The sequence below is a fragment of the Calypte anna genome, chromosome 2 (assembly GCF_003957555.1).
Source record: "Calypte anna isolate BGI_N300 chromosome 2, bCalAnn1_v1.p, whole genome shotgun sequence".
NCBI lineage: Eukaryota > Metazoa > Chordata > Aves > Apodiformes > Trochilidae > Calypte > Calypte anna.
Window position 1 is genome coordinate 63,363,378 of NC_044245.1, and position 19,188 is coordinate 63,382,565.

The window sequence follows — 19,188 nt, forward strand, 5'->3', positions numbered from 1 at the left end:
TTCTTTTCCTGTTTTTCACTGAATCAGATCACAGTATCCTTCAAAGTAGTAGAAAGCTCTCCCTTGACTTCAGCAGGCTTTGGATTAAACCTGTTGATCCAGATCCTCAGAAGTATTAAGCATCAAACTCAGAAGGAAATAAATAGGAGGTAGACACACAAATCCTTTTAAGCATCCTGTGCACGGTCACCACTCTCAGTAATATTTATTTATAACTAAAGACTCCATGTTACAAGCAGTTTTCCTCTCTACATATTTCCTGTTTTCCCTCTACCGTCCCAGTGAAAGACTAAGCCTTCCAAATAATAATTCCAGAGGCAATTTGTACTTTAAAAATTCTTGCTATATAAATATTTTTATTCTGATGATATAACATGATCCAGTATTACCCTGGCTACATTTGAGCTTGGAAGCTAAAATACCTGACAGAACCCATGGATATTTAAACTTTTCTAAAATTTAGCAGCCTGAACCTGAATCTGGGTAGCTGCTGCACAGCCCCATATAACTTCAGTGCTTCTTCAGTTGACTTTAAGCCTGAGCTGGATGATGACACAGCCTTCCAGCAGGAAGCACTCTGTGCTGGAGAAATCCTTTGACCTGGTTTGTCCTTTGATCTCAAAGGACAAAGGATCTCAAAGCTTTCTAGTATGGTAGGCCTCAGTATTTTCTGCAGTGGTCTGGCTGGCTGCCATCTGACTGATTTGTCCATGGCTGTAAGGCAGGTATTGGGTTTTACCTGCTTTAAGCAAGAGCAGCAATGCTTGCAGGGTTTAGGTGCATTCATACATGTAAATATGTCTCTGTTTTTACAGTGACACACGTCATGTTGATTGGGTGAAGTCATATCTGAACATCTGGTCTGAGCTTCAAGCTTATATCAAAGAGCATCATACCACAGGTCTCACCTGGAGTAAAACTGTAAGTACTCTTTCCTTCTTCGTGAAGAATCGTAAAATACCTGTAACCAATTTCACTTCTAATGCAGGTCATAAGCTCTGGGAAAATAAATACTTAGACCAGGAACAGAGGTCATAGTCCATGGACTTCCCAACCAAGCCAATAAAAGTTTGAAAGACAGGTGGAGATGTGTCAGGCCACCATGGTACTGGTTTGGAAGAAGAGGGAAGAATTATTTGGGATTATTATAGCCATAACCACCAGCTGCAAATAGTGAGGAGAGGCAGACATGATTCTCCAAGCCTGCTACATTATAAGGTAGGAATAAAAGCAAACCCAGAAAATTTGGAGGACATGTCAGACTAAAGGAAAATTGGGGAAACATAACAGGGAAAGGAGAATGGTGGAAAGAATCTGTGCAGTGAGATATTTAATAACAGAATAAAGAAACAAAAACGATACATACCAAATTATTACTTCATGGATAGTTATCTTTACAAAAACATTATTTTATACATATGAAAATAATTTCTGAAATAGGTATAGGTAGAGAGATTAAATATAACAGTATTCCTATTTATGCTGTGTCTATTCCTATAAACATTTTCTGTGTTACATCCAAGATGCATAGAAACATTATGGCAATGAATACTGGTCTGTAAGAGGGGTATAAATACGAAGAACTAATTTTGAGTTGGGTATAAATGATGCAATGTACTATATTACTCTAACAATATGCTCATGTTATCGTCAGGTCAGGAGAATTGCTGAAATATATCAAAAGTATAATCAACCAGCTTTTTGCTGTTACAATCTCCTAAACTTACTAATGCATTCACATATTAGCACATGCAGTCTTTCACACCAGTTGATAATTTCTTCTGTATAGGCAAATATTTTTTTTTTAATTGAATGACTATTCAGGAGATTGATGTAGGTCAACAAATAATTTAATTTTCAGACCAAACCATTGTAAGAACAGAGGAAAGTGAAGCAGACCTTTTGGATGGAATGTATTTTAACATGGTATAAGGGTTGGAACACCTCTCTACTAGGAAAGACTGAAAGCCTTGGGGTTGGTCAGCCTGGAGAAAAGAAGGCTTTGGGGAGACCTTATTGCTCCTTTCAATATATAAAGGGGTTCTGTAAGAAAGATGGAGGAAGACAGAAGGGCCTGTAGTGACAGGACAAGGGGCAGCAGTTTTACTTCATGTGATTGTAAGGGAATTAGAACCTGGTAAGTTAGCAGGTTGTTTAAATAGCTTGTTGTTTAAATGTGGTTGAATATTTCCATGAAGCTTGGTACCAAATGCAGTCAAGGAAGCAATGAATTCCTCAAGTGATAGTTTCATTTTTGTTGCATATTTTAAGGTGAGAATGAAAGTCACGGATTCATGCTGTATGAAGTTAAGCATAAAGGTCTGCAGAATCAAGGCCTAGACAGAAATACAAGAAATATAAAAGCTGTAGATATATTCCAGACACGGTTGTTAATCATTGCACACAGCAGTTTCCACTTACATGCTTGAAAGGAAAAAAGGAAAAAAGGAAAAAGCAGTCATTTAGCAAGGCATTAAGAAATTTGCACATTAATGAAAGGGACATGTTGATGCAGAAACGCTGAGAGAAAGAGAGGGAGCTCTTGGTCTGTTTAAGTACACATTTAAAACTACATACCAATAATTTACCCTTAATATCTGCAGAAGTCAACAAAGCAATCCTTGAAGCTTTCTTTACAGAGCTATAAAGTAATATATTTGAATATTTCTATTTGATATATTTTGTAATATATTTGAATATTTCTAAGAATCAGGGGAAACATTAACCATGGCTTCTCTCAGAGCTGTATTCTCATAGCTTGACCTGCAGCAAAACCCTAGGAGCATCAGCCTAGATCAGACTATGCTTAGGTTTGAAAAAAATGAGGGGACAAGTTTTTTAGTGTGCAGTTGGCCTCTTCACCTGTGGATACTGTAGATACACACTGTGGTGTGCACATTTCTGGTGACACTCCATGGCAGTATCTCAAAGCTGTGCCATTTCAAGCCCCCCTCTACCTTTCTATCAAGCTGCATAGGGCATCTGCAGCCAACCTTGGAACAGATCACCAGTGCACACAGTAAAGTGTTCCTGTCTCTGGCACTAAGGACACAGGCGGATACTTTAGAGGGAAGAGGGAGAAATGTCTTCATAAGTTACAAGAAAGACACTAGAACAGGTGTAAAAGGTTGAAATAGTGGCTAAGCAGTCAGATCTGACAGTTACCGGTACCAGCTTTATAATAAATTTCTGATAAAAACAGATGCTGATGCTTACAGATTTCTTTATCTAACACAGTTCTCCTTATTCATTTTGGCTCTTTTGCCAAGATGTGTGACAATATTACAGTATTTCCTTACATGTGTAATTTTGTAGTTCATTTTTTTAAGTGTGAAGTGTGAGCCTTTTCTGGCACATGTACCTGTTGTGAGTATAAGTTCACTGTACTCACTGCATCTCAATTTAGCCATCTTGTCAAAGGGAACAATAGCAATTACCAACGTAATGGAGAACTGCAAGTTTCAATCTGCTACCAGGTCTGGCATTCTCAGATGTCAATGAGCCTTATGCAAAAGCTGTTATTACAATGAAATGTTTTAGATGCCCAGTGTAGCATTTTACCCATGCAGCTGCTTGCTACAGCTTTCTGACTTTCACATTAAGTCTACAGCTGTAACAGTAACCTATGTATTTTTTCAGTTTTTTACTGGTAAACAGTAAGTGCCCTTTTAAGTGTCCTTTCTCTCTCTCTCTCTATTTTTTTTTTCACCTAAGTAAGGCATTTTATTGAAGCATGGGTCTTTCTTCCCTCTACCTTTTTTTTTTAAGTGATGCAAGGAAAGGAACAGCTGTAATATAAGCTCACAAGAAATAATAATAAAATTTGTTTGCTAGAATGACTGCATGAGTAAGTTGGGGGAAGTGAAACTTCTGCTCCTGTTTCTTCAGGTTAACTTTGCAGTAAGAAAACAAGTGGTAATAATGACAGATTATGATAGCTTTCTGTACATTCAGTAAGCATTAAGAAACAAATCTTGCTCAAGGATAATTGTCTTAAATGTTTCCCTCAATTCCAGGTGGATTAGCAGTTAAGTTCTTTGTATACTGCAATCATTTAGGATTAATTCGGCAGCAGGATTATTTGCAAACAGGAAGTATTTACAAGCTAGCAGTGAATTACATGACAGTGTTTAGTTTCTAATACCAAATATATAATTAGATAGTACTCTAAAAACATTCTTTAAAGGCTGAAAGTCTCCACAGGCTCCACACTGAGAGGAACCATTGTAATTCCTACATTAACCTGACTGAGCACAATTACAGTAGTTTCAGTACAGACTCTGGCCATTTCATTCTTGTCTAAAGTATTAATCTCCAGACATTTTCATATAAAATGGCCCTGCCTCTCTTGTACTGTCAGAACATTTTCCTGTAATACATCGTCTCTCTACAGACTGAGGAGAACAAGCTACAAAAGACCAGCTTCTGAAGGAAAAAGCCTCCTATTATCCTTCCAGTATCTCCCCTATGCTGTGTTTAGCTTGACCCCCTTATCAAGCCAACATCATCTGGGCCACTTCACTAGAGCTAAAGGTCAAAACTGCAGCACCAAATTCCAGCTATAGCCACAAATGCAATCCCAGAGGCCTCATTCAGATAGAAGTACAGTCAGCATAGAAACACTGATTCAAATGCTGGTATCTTGGGTAAGATGTAGACATTTTCAGAATCCTGAATTTTTCTCAATTATAGCCTTTCCTCTTCTTTTCTGTCCCCCTTCCATTCCTTTCTTTCCCATTTGTTTTCCCTATTTCCTCGTCGAAAAAATTTGCATACTTTATCTCAACTGTTTCTTCCTCAGAGGACAACCAGCATTCAGGTTTTTTGTACACTGTCAGTTTAGAAATCAGCCACCCTGGCAACTCTGCAATAGTTGCCTCACTGGTGGAGACTTCCTCGATCACATCCACATCCCTTTGAAAGAAAGTGGGTTTACTCCCTTACTCCATCAATGGATGACAATATTTGCTTTTACTAGATATCAGTGGTGTCCTTTTAACATCAGAGACCAAACACCGTTCAGACATCTTAAGGAACAACCTGGGAGAATCTTGTTTGATAACGGGTATCAAACACAACCTGACCTGTGACATAATGCAACCTAGGTCAAGTGGAAAGGGGAAAGGAAAAAGAAAATATAAGTATGTAAATGGAAAAAGTATGTAAAATTGAGAGAAAAGGGAAAGGCACATATATTAAATCTTTGTTATATTGCTAAAGGGATTGGTCATCTTTTTGACAGAGTGCTTATATAAGTTAAAGATGGTTTAATGTGCTCATGGGAGCACTTGTTGATGAATACATTAGCACATAGCTCTCGAGTTATTTAGAAAACCTTGTCTGTGTAAAAGATTTCTGGTTGGGTAGCTGGAAAGATGTAAATACCATTTTAAATTCTGAGCAGGTGATAAGTGGCAGAAGGGGTTTCATAGTTTGAAAACTCAACAAATAATTCTGATGAGACCAGGTAACAAGAAAAGGGGCTGGCCTGGTTCTTGCTGTTTTGTGTCTTAACTTACAAAGATTACAGGCCCTGTAAGTCAGCTGTTTCATCTAGGAAATTGCAGCTCTTGGGGCAGCATAACCCTTTGCAGACAGGTGGCTTAAATACAGTAGGTAATAGAACTGTTGTGCTAAGCTACTTTTACACAAAAAGCACCTTAACAAGAGCTCTGTGCCTCTGAGTCACAGGCCACCTGTTCCCAGAGGCTGATACATGATATTTTGAGCTTCGTGATTCCTGGCTTTGGCTGTGCGTATGTATGGAGAGAACAATACAGAATGTTGATATCATTTTAGGTGTGAAACTAGGATTACTATAAAGGAGGAGGGGGAGACAACAGAGATATCTCTCTTTTTTTGAGAAGAATTTAGTCCATATTGGGATCTGCTACCATGAAAAGAAGGCTTTTCAATAAACTGAGAAAGGGTTTTTGTGCCTCTATCTAAGCCACCTGTTCCCTCAGCTGCAAATAGATACTCAACTCCTTTAATATTAACAACTAATAGGTACTATATATTGTACACAGCCATATATAGTTTATTTATATGCATTATATATGTGTTTATAATATGTTTGTCCTGAGTGAAAGTGACCACTACAGCTACAAGGAGTTTACATCCATTTAAATGCTCCACAGCAGGCAGGCACCATAAGAACTTTGTTCCCCTCAGTTTCCAGGTGCACTGGATCAACCTGAAGCTAGATAAACACAGAGGAACATCAAGCATGTTTGGACAGGGTCTGGCATATAAGCCCCTAATACCCCTAGAGATCCAAGCCTCTGACTAGAGGCTCTTTGCTGCTACTGAACTACAAATATAGTAACAGTGACATGGAAGGCTTACCCAGGGAATTGTTCAGCAAGAATAGCTCAGGAAATAGTGACATCTGTGATAAGACATAAAAAGAAGTTCTTACAGTTGTTGAGTTAGCTGGGTTTAACCTAAACTCATGTCAAGCTGCATATGGCCACTAAAATTACTGACAGCGTGGCATCCAGAACATGTGTGTTGGGTATGAACAGCATTTTGTTTTTCAAACAAAACCAACTATAGCCCTGTGCTCCAGAAGTCTTTAAGAGAAATGTGCTGTAGCAAGGCCCAGCTTCTCAGAAGCAAAAGCCTTTAATCATCTCTACTGTATTTTCAAGGAAATTAAATGATATTCAACATAGATTAATTTTAAGCAGGCAGCTACCTCAACATAAACAGTCATTTCTTTGTTCCAGTGAGCCAGCTAGACAGGCAGCAAGGAGAAGACTACCTCACCCTTCTGCCACTCCTAGAAGATAAAGGTAGAAGCACAACATACTTGGAGGCTGTACTGCAATCCTGCAAACCCTTGCCGAGTGATAATATACATTTATCAGACCCAGATCCATGAGCAGCTTCAGGCACTGTCAGTAAAGGAAGCTGCTGAACCCCAGTCAATGAGAGCCCCTTGGGCCTCTCCACAGATGGCTTTGGGCTATCCAGCAAGGAGCAAACCCTGACCTCTTCCTATCACCTCATTCAGAGCATGGTTTAGTGAGGGATTGAAGACAATTCCTGGAATGTTCCATGTCCTAGAGCTGATATTAAATGGCTGCAGGGTCCACATCTCCTGTTATCAACAGGACCTTACCCAGAGAATTACATTTTCTCCCCATTTCAGAAAGCTCCAGGAAAAAGTTTTAAAATACATCAAGTTCACTATGATACAAAGGTGGCAGGTTAAAAGTTAATGGCCTATTTCACAAAGTAAGACTGAAGCCATCTATTCCCCTGGTAATTTCTACTGGGACTTACTTGCAAATGATGGAAAAATGACCACACCAACATGTTAATAGCAGCAGTCAGCTACCAGGACTATTTGGTGTTACATCTATAGACATCACAGCACTGAGGACAGCAGCTGTTACTAAGGCAGACAGCTGAAATAAGAGGCAGCAAGGCAGCTTGCAAATAACTGCCTTTGCTAGTCAAAATGGCTCTTAATACTCTTTGTGTAAAGATACACTGTTAACATCTGCTTGAAGTTAATCTGAAGAGTTGTTTGCAAACAGCAATGCTGGTAAGCACCTGCTGCTATAGGGTAGATGAACTTTTGCAGGCATATAACATGATATTAATTCCCAGCAGCTCTCACAGACACCACCCTGTACAGAACAGAAATGAATGTGAAGAGTACTGTAGTTGGAATTGGATAGGACTATAGCAAGCATGGCCAGACACCAGAACAGTTTAAGAGTCTGATTCAGAAATATTCTAGAGCCTCAGGGTCTGAGTTGGCTTGGAAGGGTGACTAAGGAAAGCAAACCAGTTGCCAGTGATTTAGGCTGGAAACTGGGAGGCCTATGTATTAATACAAGTCAAAAGTATTCAAAACAGAAAGTTCCTGGAACCACTTCTCTAGGCTGGCTTCAAATCTGTCCTTTGCATCAGAACGTTTGAGTGCAGCACAGGTCCCATGTTTCTGGCATGCAGAGAATGCAAGAAGTGCAGAGTCTTTCCTACATTTACAGTTTGCTTTTGCACTTTCTGTTTCCTTGTTAGAGCTTCCCTCAGCCACTCTTCCTACAAAGAATTTCACCATGCATGAATGTTTGTTTGAATTCAGTAAGGTAAATTAAAATGGCAAAGAAGACAAGAAGCAGAGTGAGACTGAATCCCTCTTTACTCCAAGTCTCTGTACGCCTTCACAGTAATGAAACTTGTCTTTTATATGCTCTTCTATTTCAGTGGGGGATTATCCTACTGGAATGTGTCTGCCCATCATCTGCAGTGGAGCAGTTAATCTCTCCCTGTACTTTAGTGACCATTTTTCCTTTGACTTGTCCTTTAATTTTTGTATGTCCTAACTTACAATTGTAATTGTTTGCATTTTTCAGAATGGCCACAGATGGTCAGATATAGTTGAAAATATCATGATGCTTTGTTAGCTTATGTAGCTCTAACTCATGTCACAAACTAGATGAGAATTTCTCGTGTAGGTGAGAAGTTAACAACAGAGGTCTGGTCATCTCTTATTTCTGCGACTGCACAAAATTTAGAGAAAAAGTGAGAGGGGTGAATAAGACCCAGGTGTCCTCCAGGACCTTTTGAGGGTTCCTGTGTTCCTAATTAGGTCTAACTCATAATCTGTTGAACTTTGTGGAGATAACCACTGACTTTTTGGACGGACCAGTCTTGTAAACAGAAGAAAAGGCAGATGGGCAGCATGAGTGCTAGGCATAAATTTTTTTCCTACCCTTGAAAGCCAGTCAAAGGACTATCATGTCTTCACTCCTCAGGTCAAGGATTGAGATTTTTGACTAAACTTGTCTTTCATCAGTACAGCTCTAGAAGGGAAAGATGCTTCTGCGTGACCTGTGAATGCCATCCCTTTGACACCTCAGGCAAAGAGACTTGGCAGAGTGACCCAACACTGTGTGTTGGAGGCAGAATACCCAGATAACTTCTACATCTTTTTCACTCTGATGCATCTTTGCAGCCTTTGCAGAATTTCATTAGTATTAATTACAAATGAACATGCACAGCACTGTATTTATGCAGGTGGAAGCAATAAGGCATATTTTAGAAATGTGCCAATCTGGAATTTGAGAAACTGGTTTTTAACCTCAGATTACAAGTTATTAAAGCACTACTACTATTAATCTCCTGCTATAAAGCATACATTATTCATAACTGCCTGTTCACACTGCACTGTGAATGGTCAGTGCCATCTCTGGGTATCTGAATACTTTTAAAATGCAGTGCTCATAATTCTGGATAACCAGGACACAGTAGATTCAGTTGTGATGGTTGCAGGCAACAGACAGGAAAGATCTCTGTTGCACCTCAGTCAGCAACAGCTGATCCCCTTACAGTCGTTTTTTAAATTATAATAATTCACAGTTGTGCTGACTCTGCTGCAGGTAACATTACTGGCATGAGCAGAGGCAGGAAGACAGGCAATGTAAATTGAGAGTCCAGTGAAGAAGTTGTTCCCAGCCTAAAAAAATAACCTGTAACTACCAGGTATGTAGACAGACATGTACACCTTGACAATGAATGATAATCAGTTCCAAAAGGGGATTCTTTTCCTTTGTTTACATTTGATCAAAAAGATTTAATAGTATAGAAAAGAGCTCACTCCCTTAATAGATCTTGGATCCTTTCAGAAGCAGTCAAATTGTACCCCTACAGTTTCATTAGCCACCTAAATACTGAGCATTCAACCAGTCGTTTTTGTGTAATGCAATTTTAATATCACCAATGTGGCATATAATTGTGCTATGTATTTATCACTAATATATTCCATAAATTGCTCCTTTAAATGCAACAGCCCCTATATGTTGAAGTTGCGTGTGCCAATAGGTGGGGTGTACATTAAGAGGTTAACTAATGTTACCATTCCTCCTTATTCTAATTAAGGTCATAATGACTAAAAGTTTTGAATGCAGTTACTCAAATGCAGCAAGCTTCTTATTTTGAAAAAAGTATGACTGAGGAGCAAGAAAAAGAGCATAAGCTCCTCAGTCCTGCTCTCATCAGTTTGAGATTACAAGCTAGAATAAGTTTACTTTTTAAAAAATAGCTACATTTTTCACTGGCGAGACCCATGAACCAGACAGATACCTTGCTGTTTCAGTTCAGCAAAAAGAGTTGGCAACCTAATTTGTTTAAAATATCCTCTGAATCCAGCTAAGCAGTTTCTGTTGTCAGTATTGATTACCAGGGATGCATTTTTAACAACTTGTAGCTCTTAAGAAAGGTAGTCTATTAAAGGAGCTGTAACTCTGTAAGTCCCTGTCATTTTCCCATTATATCAGCCCACTTAATAAGTATTGGTGCAATGCACAATGTCTGTATAGCTAGCTAAAATAATCAGAACCAATCTCATTTTTCATAATGTCTCTTTTAAAATAGCCTGCTTTGCTGCAGAGAGTTGGGATCAGAGTGACACTCAGTGGCAAGATAGAAGAACTTGTTTTCAGTTTCTCAGATTATAACATCTATTATTAGGATAAAATTTTAATCAGATCATTATTGGTTCTTTCTGTCTGATGATATTCTATGTAAGTATTAACTGAGAACAAAACATGCACTTTTTGTTATGCGTATTGAGAGAAAGATTGGATTACTTACTTTACCAAGGTCCTACTCAGTTACAATTTGTGTTGTGATGACCTGTAATTGAAGAAAAAGAGAAAAGAATTTGAGAGTTTGAACTAAAAATTCAAACATTGAATTTCATAAAGAAGAGAGAGCTGAATCACCATAGTTTTACATTCTGATGTAACTTGAATCTTTGCAGATTACTTGAACATTCTGAAGAGTAGCATGTGTATCTGACAGTCCTCCCAGTTATTTGCATTAGATCAAAACATTTTCTATGTGTCTCTGAATGCACACCAGTATATGGCTAACTGAATTTGGTATCTGAAAAAAAGGGAGACATTTCCCCTTTTCTGTTAAACACTGGAATAACTTATGGAATCTACCATTTAAGATTCTTAGCATCAGTCTTGACAAGTTGATTGATAATGATCAATATGAAATATTTAATAGAAATATCTTAGGTGCAGTAAGGTAGCAGTGCAGAATCTCAGACTTGTCAGTCTACAGACTGGGGGAAGAGAGGCTGGAGAGCATCCCAGCAGAGAGGGACCTGGGAATACTGGTCTGTCGGGAAGAGTGCAGTGAACAACACGCAGATTAATATAATCAAAGTATAGCCCGTTATTGAGAGTAGCTGTAGCCCTTTTATACACAGGCTGATAACATAATAAAAGCATATTGCTGATTGGTACAGCACATTCTTCATATGCTGCAGTGCACTAACTGGTTAAATGCAACTGTTCATGTGCTGTCTATGTGATGCTTTCCCATCCTGTTATTCTTCCTTTCTGCTGCCAGCTCCCTTATCTTTTGCCCATAGCTGATCTTTCAGTAACCTTGCAGCTGGGTCTCAAGACCCTTAGCTCACTCTGGCTAAAGCTAAATAGTCAGGATTGCTCACATGCCTGTTTTCTTCCAAAAACTCTCCCAACACTGGTCCACTATCGATTGAACATGAGCCAGCAGTGTGCCCAGGTGGCCTGGAAGGCTGATGGCATCCTGGTTTGTATCAGGAATAATGTGGCCAGCAGGACTAGGGGTGGAATTCTCTCTCTGTCTGCTCAGCACTGATGAGGCCTCACCTCAAGTACTGAGTCCAGTTCTGGGCCCTCCACTTCAAGAAGGAGCTTGAGGTGCTGGAGCGGGTCCAGAGGAGAGCACCGAGGCTGTGAGGGGACTGAGGGGAGAGTCTTACAAGGAGTGGCTGAGGGAGCTGGGGTTGTTTGGCCTGGAGGAGAGGAGACACAGGGGGGACCTTCTCACTCTCCACAGCTGCCTGAAGGGAGGCTGCAGTCAGGGGGGGGTCGGGCTCTTCTCCCAGGCAGGAGAGGGCAGCCTGAAGCTGCACCAGGGGAGGTTTAGGTTGGATATCAGGAAGCACTTCCTCATGGAGAGGGTGATCATGGATTGAAATGGACTGCCCAGGGAAGTGGTGGAGTCAGCATCCCTGGAGGTGTCTAAGGAAGGGCTGAATATGGCACTCAGTGCCATGGTATGGCCACTGTGGTGGTATTAGGTCATAAGCTGGACTTGATGATCTCAGAGGTCTTTTCCAGCCTCAATAATTCTGTGATTGTTTCCAGCATTGCCTGCTTTGATGCAAGGAAAGGTTCACAGTTCTACGTTTGATTATGGTACCAGTAATTCTTCCTGAGCCTGTGGTTACCTGGACTCACTCAAACTGTCAGTATTCAAGGATGTCAATAAATAAAGAGTTATCAAAATGCTATGTTCCTTGAAACACTGTATGTTAAATAATTTCCATCTATCTCAAACAGGGTCCTGTCGCATCACCCATGTCTATGCGATCTGTTCTTACAAGTGGGTCATGCCTCTCCCCACCACCGCCACCACCACCACCACCACCTGGACCTCCCCCCATCTTTGATACAGAGTCCATAAAGGATGAAGGAACTGCATCTCGCTCAGCACTGTTTGCACAGCTTAACCAGGGAGAGGCAATTACCAAAGGTCAGGGGGAAAATAATCAAATTTTGGTCCATGAGTCAGACTATGTCAAGAGCTGATATATGTATTAACCTAAATTCCACTACATTTTTATTCCATGTTTAATCAGCTTAGATCTTTCTGAAGCTTACAGTGCCTCTGATAGAGGAGATTCCATACCAAAGCCTCCTTTAGAAGCAACAATATATTCAGCATACCTGAAATCCACACCATCTACTTAGAGATTTCCATTTAACTTTAAGGCAGCCAAGCTGGGCATCTTCAGTCCCCAGTAGGTGGTGAACTTTTTAAAGTTGCAATTGCAATAAACATTTATCCCCCTTTCTGATTTACATTCAGGCTACCAACCTGTGACAAACTATTGGGTGAAAAGGTATGGATCATAGGTCAGTGTGGAGTACAACATTAAATCTTTTTGTATAAATACTGGACAGCTGTAATTAAAGTGGATGCCTGTGAGTTTAAATACAAATGATTGATACATCTGCCCTTAACACTGCAAGGATAGGTCAAATATTGTCATAAATTAGAAAAAAGAATCACATTTTTATGTATGGAAAAATATTATGTAACAAGCTCTCAGAGCTTGCTACAGATGGAAGGGGACCAGAAGACTTTGTGGCATTTGTTGAGCCCATTCACAGTAAAAGATTATATATGAATTTCTAAAAATATGTAGGCAGTTACACTGTAGGTGGTTGCCCAGGCAGACCTTGAGGAAATGAAAAATGTAGATTCGCAGAATATTTTAACACCATAAAAAATGAAACTTTCCTGCTTAAATATGAACACCCTTAGTAGTGGAAAACAGTCTCTCTTTCATAAACATCCTTTTCTTTTACTTTTTTCTTTCCTTTTTTTTTTTTTTTAAGGGCTTCGGCATGTCTCTGATGACCAGAAGACTCACAAGAACCCAAGTCTACGCAACCAAGGTCCCCCTGTTCGTTCTCCAACAAAAAGCCATACTCCAAGTCCCACCTCTCCCAAGAACTCCCCACAGCAGAGCCATGCCCCTGTCTTGGAGCTAGAGGGAAAGAAGTGGAGAGTGGTGAGTTTCACTTGCTCTGCCTTGCTACCATTTTGCTACAGCTATTACTATTTTCTTGCATCTCAAGTTAATTCATTTATCTCTGAGAAATACATAGTAATGATATATTAAAATCATGTATTCATATGAAGAGGAATGTCAGAAGCAACGTATAAATTCCTTGCAAAATCTGAAAATTGAGAACTCCAGTTAAAATCCCTCCTTGCAGACTGTTTGTGCAATTGAGATATAACAGTGTTAACACAGAACACTTTCTCCAGCTTTGTTAACCAATGGAATTACACATTTATTTTTCATCACCCATTCCATGCAAGCATGTCTCCCATGCTTAAAAGTAGAGAAGTGCTTTCCTTTTGCTCAGTCTACAGATGGAAAAGATGCATTTGCTTGAAGTTTGGGAGTTAATTTATGTAGGCAAATACCAGATAGTATGAGTGAAAATATACATGAATGCATTGGTTAAAAGAGGGAGGAAGCAATATGCAATTTAGTAATGCAGAAGTTTATATACTCAGTCATTACTATGAAGCTGAGTTTGCACAAGGTGCAGTCACAATTTGCCTGTGCCTGGAATTTCCTTGTGGATCCCTAGACTTTCTTTGACATTCCTAGAGTGTAAATATCTTTTTGTGCTTCATAATGAAAGGAAGTTTCTTCACCTGTTAGTCCTTACTGTACATGGTAATGCCTGCACCTGTTCATAGTGCACTGTATAGACCATTCTGTGGCATCTGGGGTTAACAAAAACTTGCTCTGTTGTTCAAGGTGCCAGTCTGAACTGGATGGGAGCCATAAGACAGTTTTGTAACTGCAGTTTTAAATTATTGTGAGCATAATGTTTCTGCTACAAAATTAATGGGTTTTGTCAGGGGCTATGCCAAGTTCTTCAGTTCTGCAGCTCTAAAACAAACATGTCACCTAGGGGTGAATTAGGTGAAAGCAGGTTAGATTTTTAAGCTACAGGAAGGATATTGGTCTGTTGTATCTGAAGATGTAATGACTTGAGGATAAGTTGTACCAAACTCTTGACTGTTAGCTAGTTAAAAACAACTGATTAAATAAGCTTTCTTTTGAAACAGGAATATCAAGAGGATAAGAATGATCTGGTCATTAACAACACTGAACTCAAGCAAGTAGCCTACATTTTTAAGTGTAACAAATCTACACTTCAAATTAAAGGAAAAATCAATTCAATTACTATTGGTGAGTGAATAGCTCAGCTGTTCTTTAAATGCCAGTTTTGAAAAAACTGACTTATGTGATCAATAACAGATCTGAATCATTCCATTCACATTAATGGACTGATCATGTGAGTAAAGCTGCTTAGCTGTGCAGTGGAAGACTGGGAATGTTCATCGTTAATGTAGCAGGTGTGCATTTATTTGCTTATATCTTACCTTTCGTGTTTATTATTGCTTTTATTTTAGACAACTGTAAAAAGTTTGGCCTTGTGTTTGACAACGTTGTGGGAATCGTGGAAGTGATCAATTCCAGGGATATTCAGATTCAGGTAAACATCTATTTGAGAAGCAAAGATAGAGATAGAAGAGAAGCAGGACAACAAAAATAAAATAAAAAATCCCAAGGTGTAGCTACAAGAGATTTAAAAAACTTCCAGAAGCACAAAAAAAAGGAAAAAAGTGTGATTGTTGCATCCAAGTGGATCTCTGTATTCACTAAAATCTGCTGATGTATTTAGAAAATGCCCATTAAAACTACAGAGCATCACTGAACAAACCTGACCTGGTCCAGTCCCTTCTGGTTTCAGTGAAGCTGAAAGATCTATACACTCTAAGGACTTGCTTTTGGCCCTAATTTTCTTGCTTTCATGATTAACAGCTCTTGAAACCTCAGCAGTGCTTGTGGAAAAATTTCTGGCAGTTAGCTAATTGATTTCTAAACCCAGAGGACAGCTACTTCTTTTTTTTTTTTTTTTTTGTCAATGGCAATGTTCAAACAGACTGTCAAAGGACAACTAAATGACATAAAGTGAAAGTAGGTGTAGGGGTGTCAAAAATCTCCCCTGCCAGCAATGTGGCACATGGCATGAGTAAGTGATGTGATCACTTGCCTACAAAAGTTTTCTTAGATAAATTGTAAGCAGAGCTTCATCAGAAATCACCTTCCTTGTTCTTCTTGTGAGAAGAAAACACATGTATTTTAAATCTGTATGTTGCCATCTCTGTTGGCATACTTACCCTGTTCAAAATAAAGACAGTCTGCTTGACATTTACAGCATTTGACTCATCTCATTCTAAAGAGGTCTACCTGTACATGCTGTAGCAGTTGGTTGTGTCCAATTTAGATGACCTAGTCTCAAGAAAGTACTTTATGATATACTATTTTAAGCTAAAAAGAAAGGAAATGGAAATTAAATTGTACCAAATCTTTAAGCAAGGTGAGCTCATTTCCTTGAAGGGCTTTGCCTGCTGTATGACATTAAATGTAGGCAGTTCTGCTCTGTGCTTCAGAAATACTGGTCACAGCCACCAGAGGGGATAACAGCAAGATTGATTTTTATATTTTGAACCTTATGCAAGTGACTGACATTGCTACCAGCTGTGCACCATCTTCTGAGCTGTAAAGAGCAGTTTTCTTCATGATCTCTAGATGTCTTCTTGTGGTAGAGCTAGTTAGTTAAGGAAAAAGATCCCAGACATTTATGTGACTGGGTTTTTAAATAACAAGATGATTTACATCATTACTTCTGGAGCTATTCATTAAAGATGAAAAAAATAAGCTGTAATTCACCGTAATGTGCAGTAAATCCACAGCTTGTTAGTACTGAAATAAAGGGGAAATATCTTTTGTAAGTATCAAAATTCTTTTGATTAAGCAGTTTCTATGAATAGTGTACAATGCTTTTTGACACAAAGCTGAAAGTAGTTCCACTTAAGAAGGTAGAGTCTGGCTATACACAAGATGCTGCTTGAAAACAGGCAGCTTCTGCAGAGTATGCCAAGTGCAGAGCACTGCAGTTTTCTCACGATTTTAAGACCTGAGCTTATAATTTTCAAATACATGATATGTTAATGGAACAAATGTCAGTAATTAATCCTACAGGTTTTGCTATAAATAGTTACTTCAGTGCCATATTGCTTGGCTCTCTTTCCTTCCAGTGGTTTGGGTTTTTTTTCTTGCTAGATGTTTGCAAATTTTATTAAACACGTGCTCCTTTTGTTCTCTATTGAATGAGATCCCATTAAAAAAAAAAGAAATACAATTTTAAGAGGTGTTAATCACTACATAGATGAGGCTTCAGGATCAGAGTGGGATGTAAGAGTGCACAAACTTTTTCTTTGTTTGCCATCACATTTAAAGAACAGAAGGTGAAAATGTATTTTTAACTTGTGTGATAGGAGGCACTCTTTCATTAACAAATAGGTATTTTTCACATGCTGTTACTATTTCTTTTCCTTTTGATGCTTTGTCCATAGTATATTGCTGTCCCTGCTAGAGAGGGGAGCAGGATTAGGAATTTTTACTGACAACCAGCAAGTCAGACAGGCAGCCATGAAGAAATCTTTTGCTCTCTAGAACTGCAAATAAGAAAAGATTTCCCTTTCTCCCTAAGTAAATGTCGTGCTTGCTTTTTAAAGTGACATCAGAAATACCTTTAGAGATTTAATTAAATATATCTCATTACTGTTTTAGAACTGTATCATAGAATCATAGAATTGGCTGGGTTGGAAGGGACCTCAGAGATCATCGAGTCCAACCCTTGAACCACCATTGCGGTTGCTAGACCATGGCACTGAGTGCTTGCCTGACTGAGTAGCTTGCCTGACTGTAGTTTCTCTTTCCTATTGCAAGATGTAAAACATGGAAGAGCACTGAAGTCTTCAGAATATGTTCTATAACTCTTGTTGAGTAGTATTGTACATTGGGATCTTCCATTTGCCTTTACTGGGTTGGAGTTGAAATGTCTGATTTCTTAACCACTGATGAACAAAGTGAACATCACCTAAATATCAGCACAAAAGTGTCACTGGAATTAGAAAGAATCAGGGAATCCCTTTCATCAGGCTCTATATTAAAAGCTTGCTCTATAAGTTTGCTATTTTGTATGGGTCTTTTAACACCACCAAGAATTTTCACAGTGCCTAACAAATCAAATATAAGCATCATGCAGGCAGATGATGCACGGATAAGGTATTGTGGCCAAAATTAGACCTGGCAGGCAATGAGGATTTTATTAACAGTATCTTTGTGTGCATTTTAAGAGTTGATATTAAACAGATTTTATTTTGCAGGTGATGGGTAAAGTGCCAACCATTTCTATTAACAAAACAGAAGGCTGCCACATCTACCTCAGTGAGGAATCTTTAGATTGTGAGATCGTGAGTGCCAAATCATCTGAGATGAACATCCTCATCCCTCAAGAGGGTGATTATGTGAGTGAGATATTTTTAAAGCTTTCTTCTGTCTTCCCCACTAGTCTTGGTAGCTAATAGCATTTAAACTGCTAGGAAAGAAACTAATGTACCACATAGATTGCATCACAAAAAAATGATCCAAACCCATTTCATTTCTTTGTACCTGTATCTCAGCCATCAGTGCAGGAAGAACTCTATTTTCTGGAGTACAAGTAATTTCAAAGACCAGACATGTGGTTATTTCTTTCCATTTTGATAGATAATAGCTTAATCTCCTATCCATTCAGCTTTCTTTTTTGATATATAAACATAATCTCTAAAGAAACTCCGCTCACACAAGAGCAATCAAGTCTGAAGATGATGATGCTAAAACTGAGATAAATATAATGCTACTACAAATGAAATAATACAGCATAATATAATTTTTTTCTAAAGCTGTTGATACATGGGCAGCATCTGTGTTTTCAACGTATGTCCTTAAAAGCCACTTAAACATGCACCTTTTCCCAGCTCATTTTCTATTCTAGTAAGATATTCATACTATGGCCACCACCATTTCTAGTAAAGTTATGCTCTTCACACACTAGCAAGGGGTCGTGCAGACTAAGCATAATCTTAATAGCTTCCTAGTTTCCTCAACAGAGCACTATTGAAATTGCACTGAATGGTCATAGACAGTTCTTAAATTTCTCATAAGTCTTTTAGGCTGGAATTTTGTATGGTAGAGGGGTTTAGGCTTTACAAAAGAAAATGTAACAAGAGGATTATCATGCTTCACCTTTCCAAAAGTCACTGCTGGATGCCCAGCTTCTGATTTACTAAAAAGGGAAAGATGTTCAGCAGATGAGTAAAAAGAAAAAAAGATCAGTCTCACCTCAGCTCAACACATCATCTGAAATTAGGGGTTATCAAAACACCCATTTGAGGTCTGAACAAAAAAAAGGCCCTTCCCTTCACATCTTTTTTTGCTTACTAGAAACAAAGGCCCAACATCTCCCATCCTTTCACTGAATATATGAAATGGAAGGAGACTTTCTTTGATGTTCTGCTTTGTTTTGTATACCCCACAAGGAATGCTGCATCTTTTGAAGTGTATCACACTTAAAATAATAGTGTTTTTGTAAAAAGAATTTATTATTCTAATATTGCTTTTGTTCTTAAAATTAGTCTCCTTGCTAAATCTCCACATCTAAATCCTTCCTACTCTCTTCC

General features: G+C 38.8%; 1 protein-coding gene across 3 annotated transcripts in view; it reads left to right on the plus strand.

Annotated features, from left to right (window-relative positions):
- CAP2 (cyclase associated actin cytoskeleton regulatory protein 2) overlaps positions 1-19,188 on the plus strand; it is a 67,491-nt gene that overhangs the window by 46,763 nt on the left and 1,540 nt on the right. For all 3 annotated transcript variants that reach the window (XM_030445277.1, XM_030445276.1, XM_030445275.1), the window contains 6 exons: positions 816-921; positions 12,363-12,555; positions 13,425-13,600; positions 14,680-14,803; positions 15,028-15,110; positions 17,854-17,994. In XM_030445277.1, the coding sequence (XP_030301137.1) occupies positions 816-921; positions 12,363-12,555; positions 13,425-13,600; positions 14,680-14,803; positions 15,028-15,110; positions 17,854-17,994 (823 nt within the window). The remainder of the gene's footprint in view (positions 1-815; positions 922-12,362; positions 12,556-13,424; positions 13,601-14,679; positions 14,804-15,027; positions 15,111-17,853; positions 17,995-19,188) is intronic.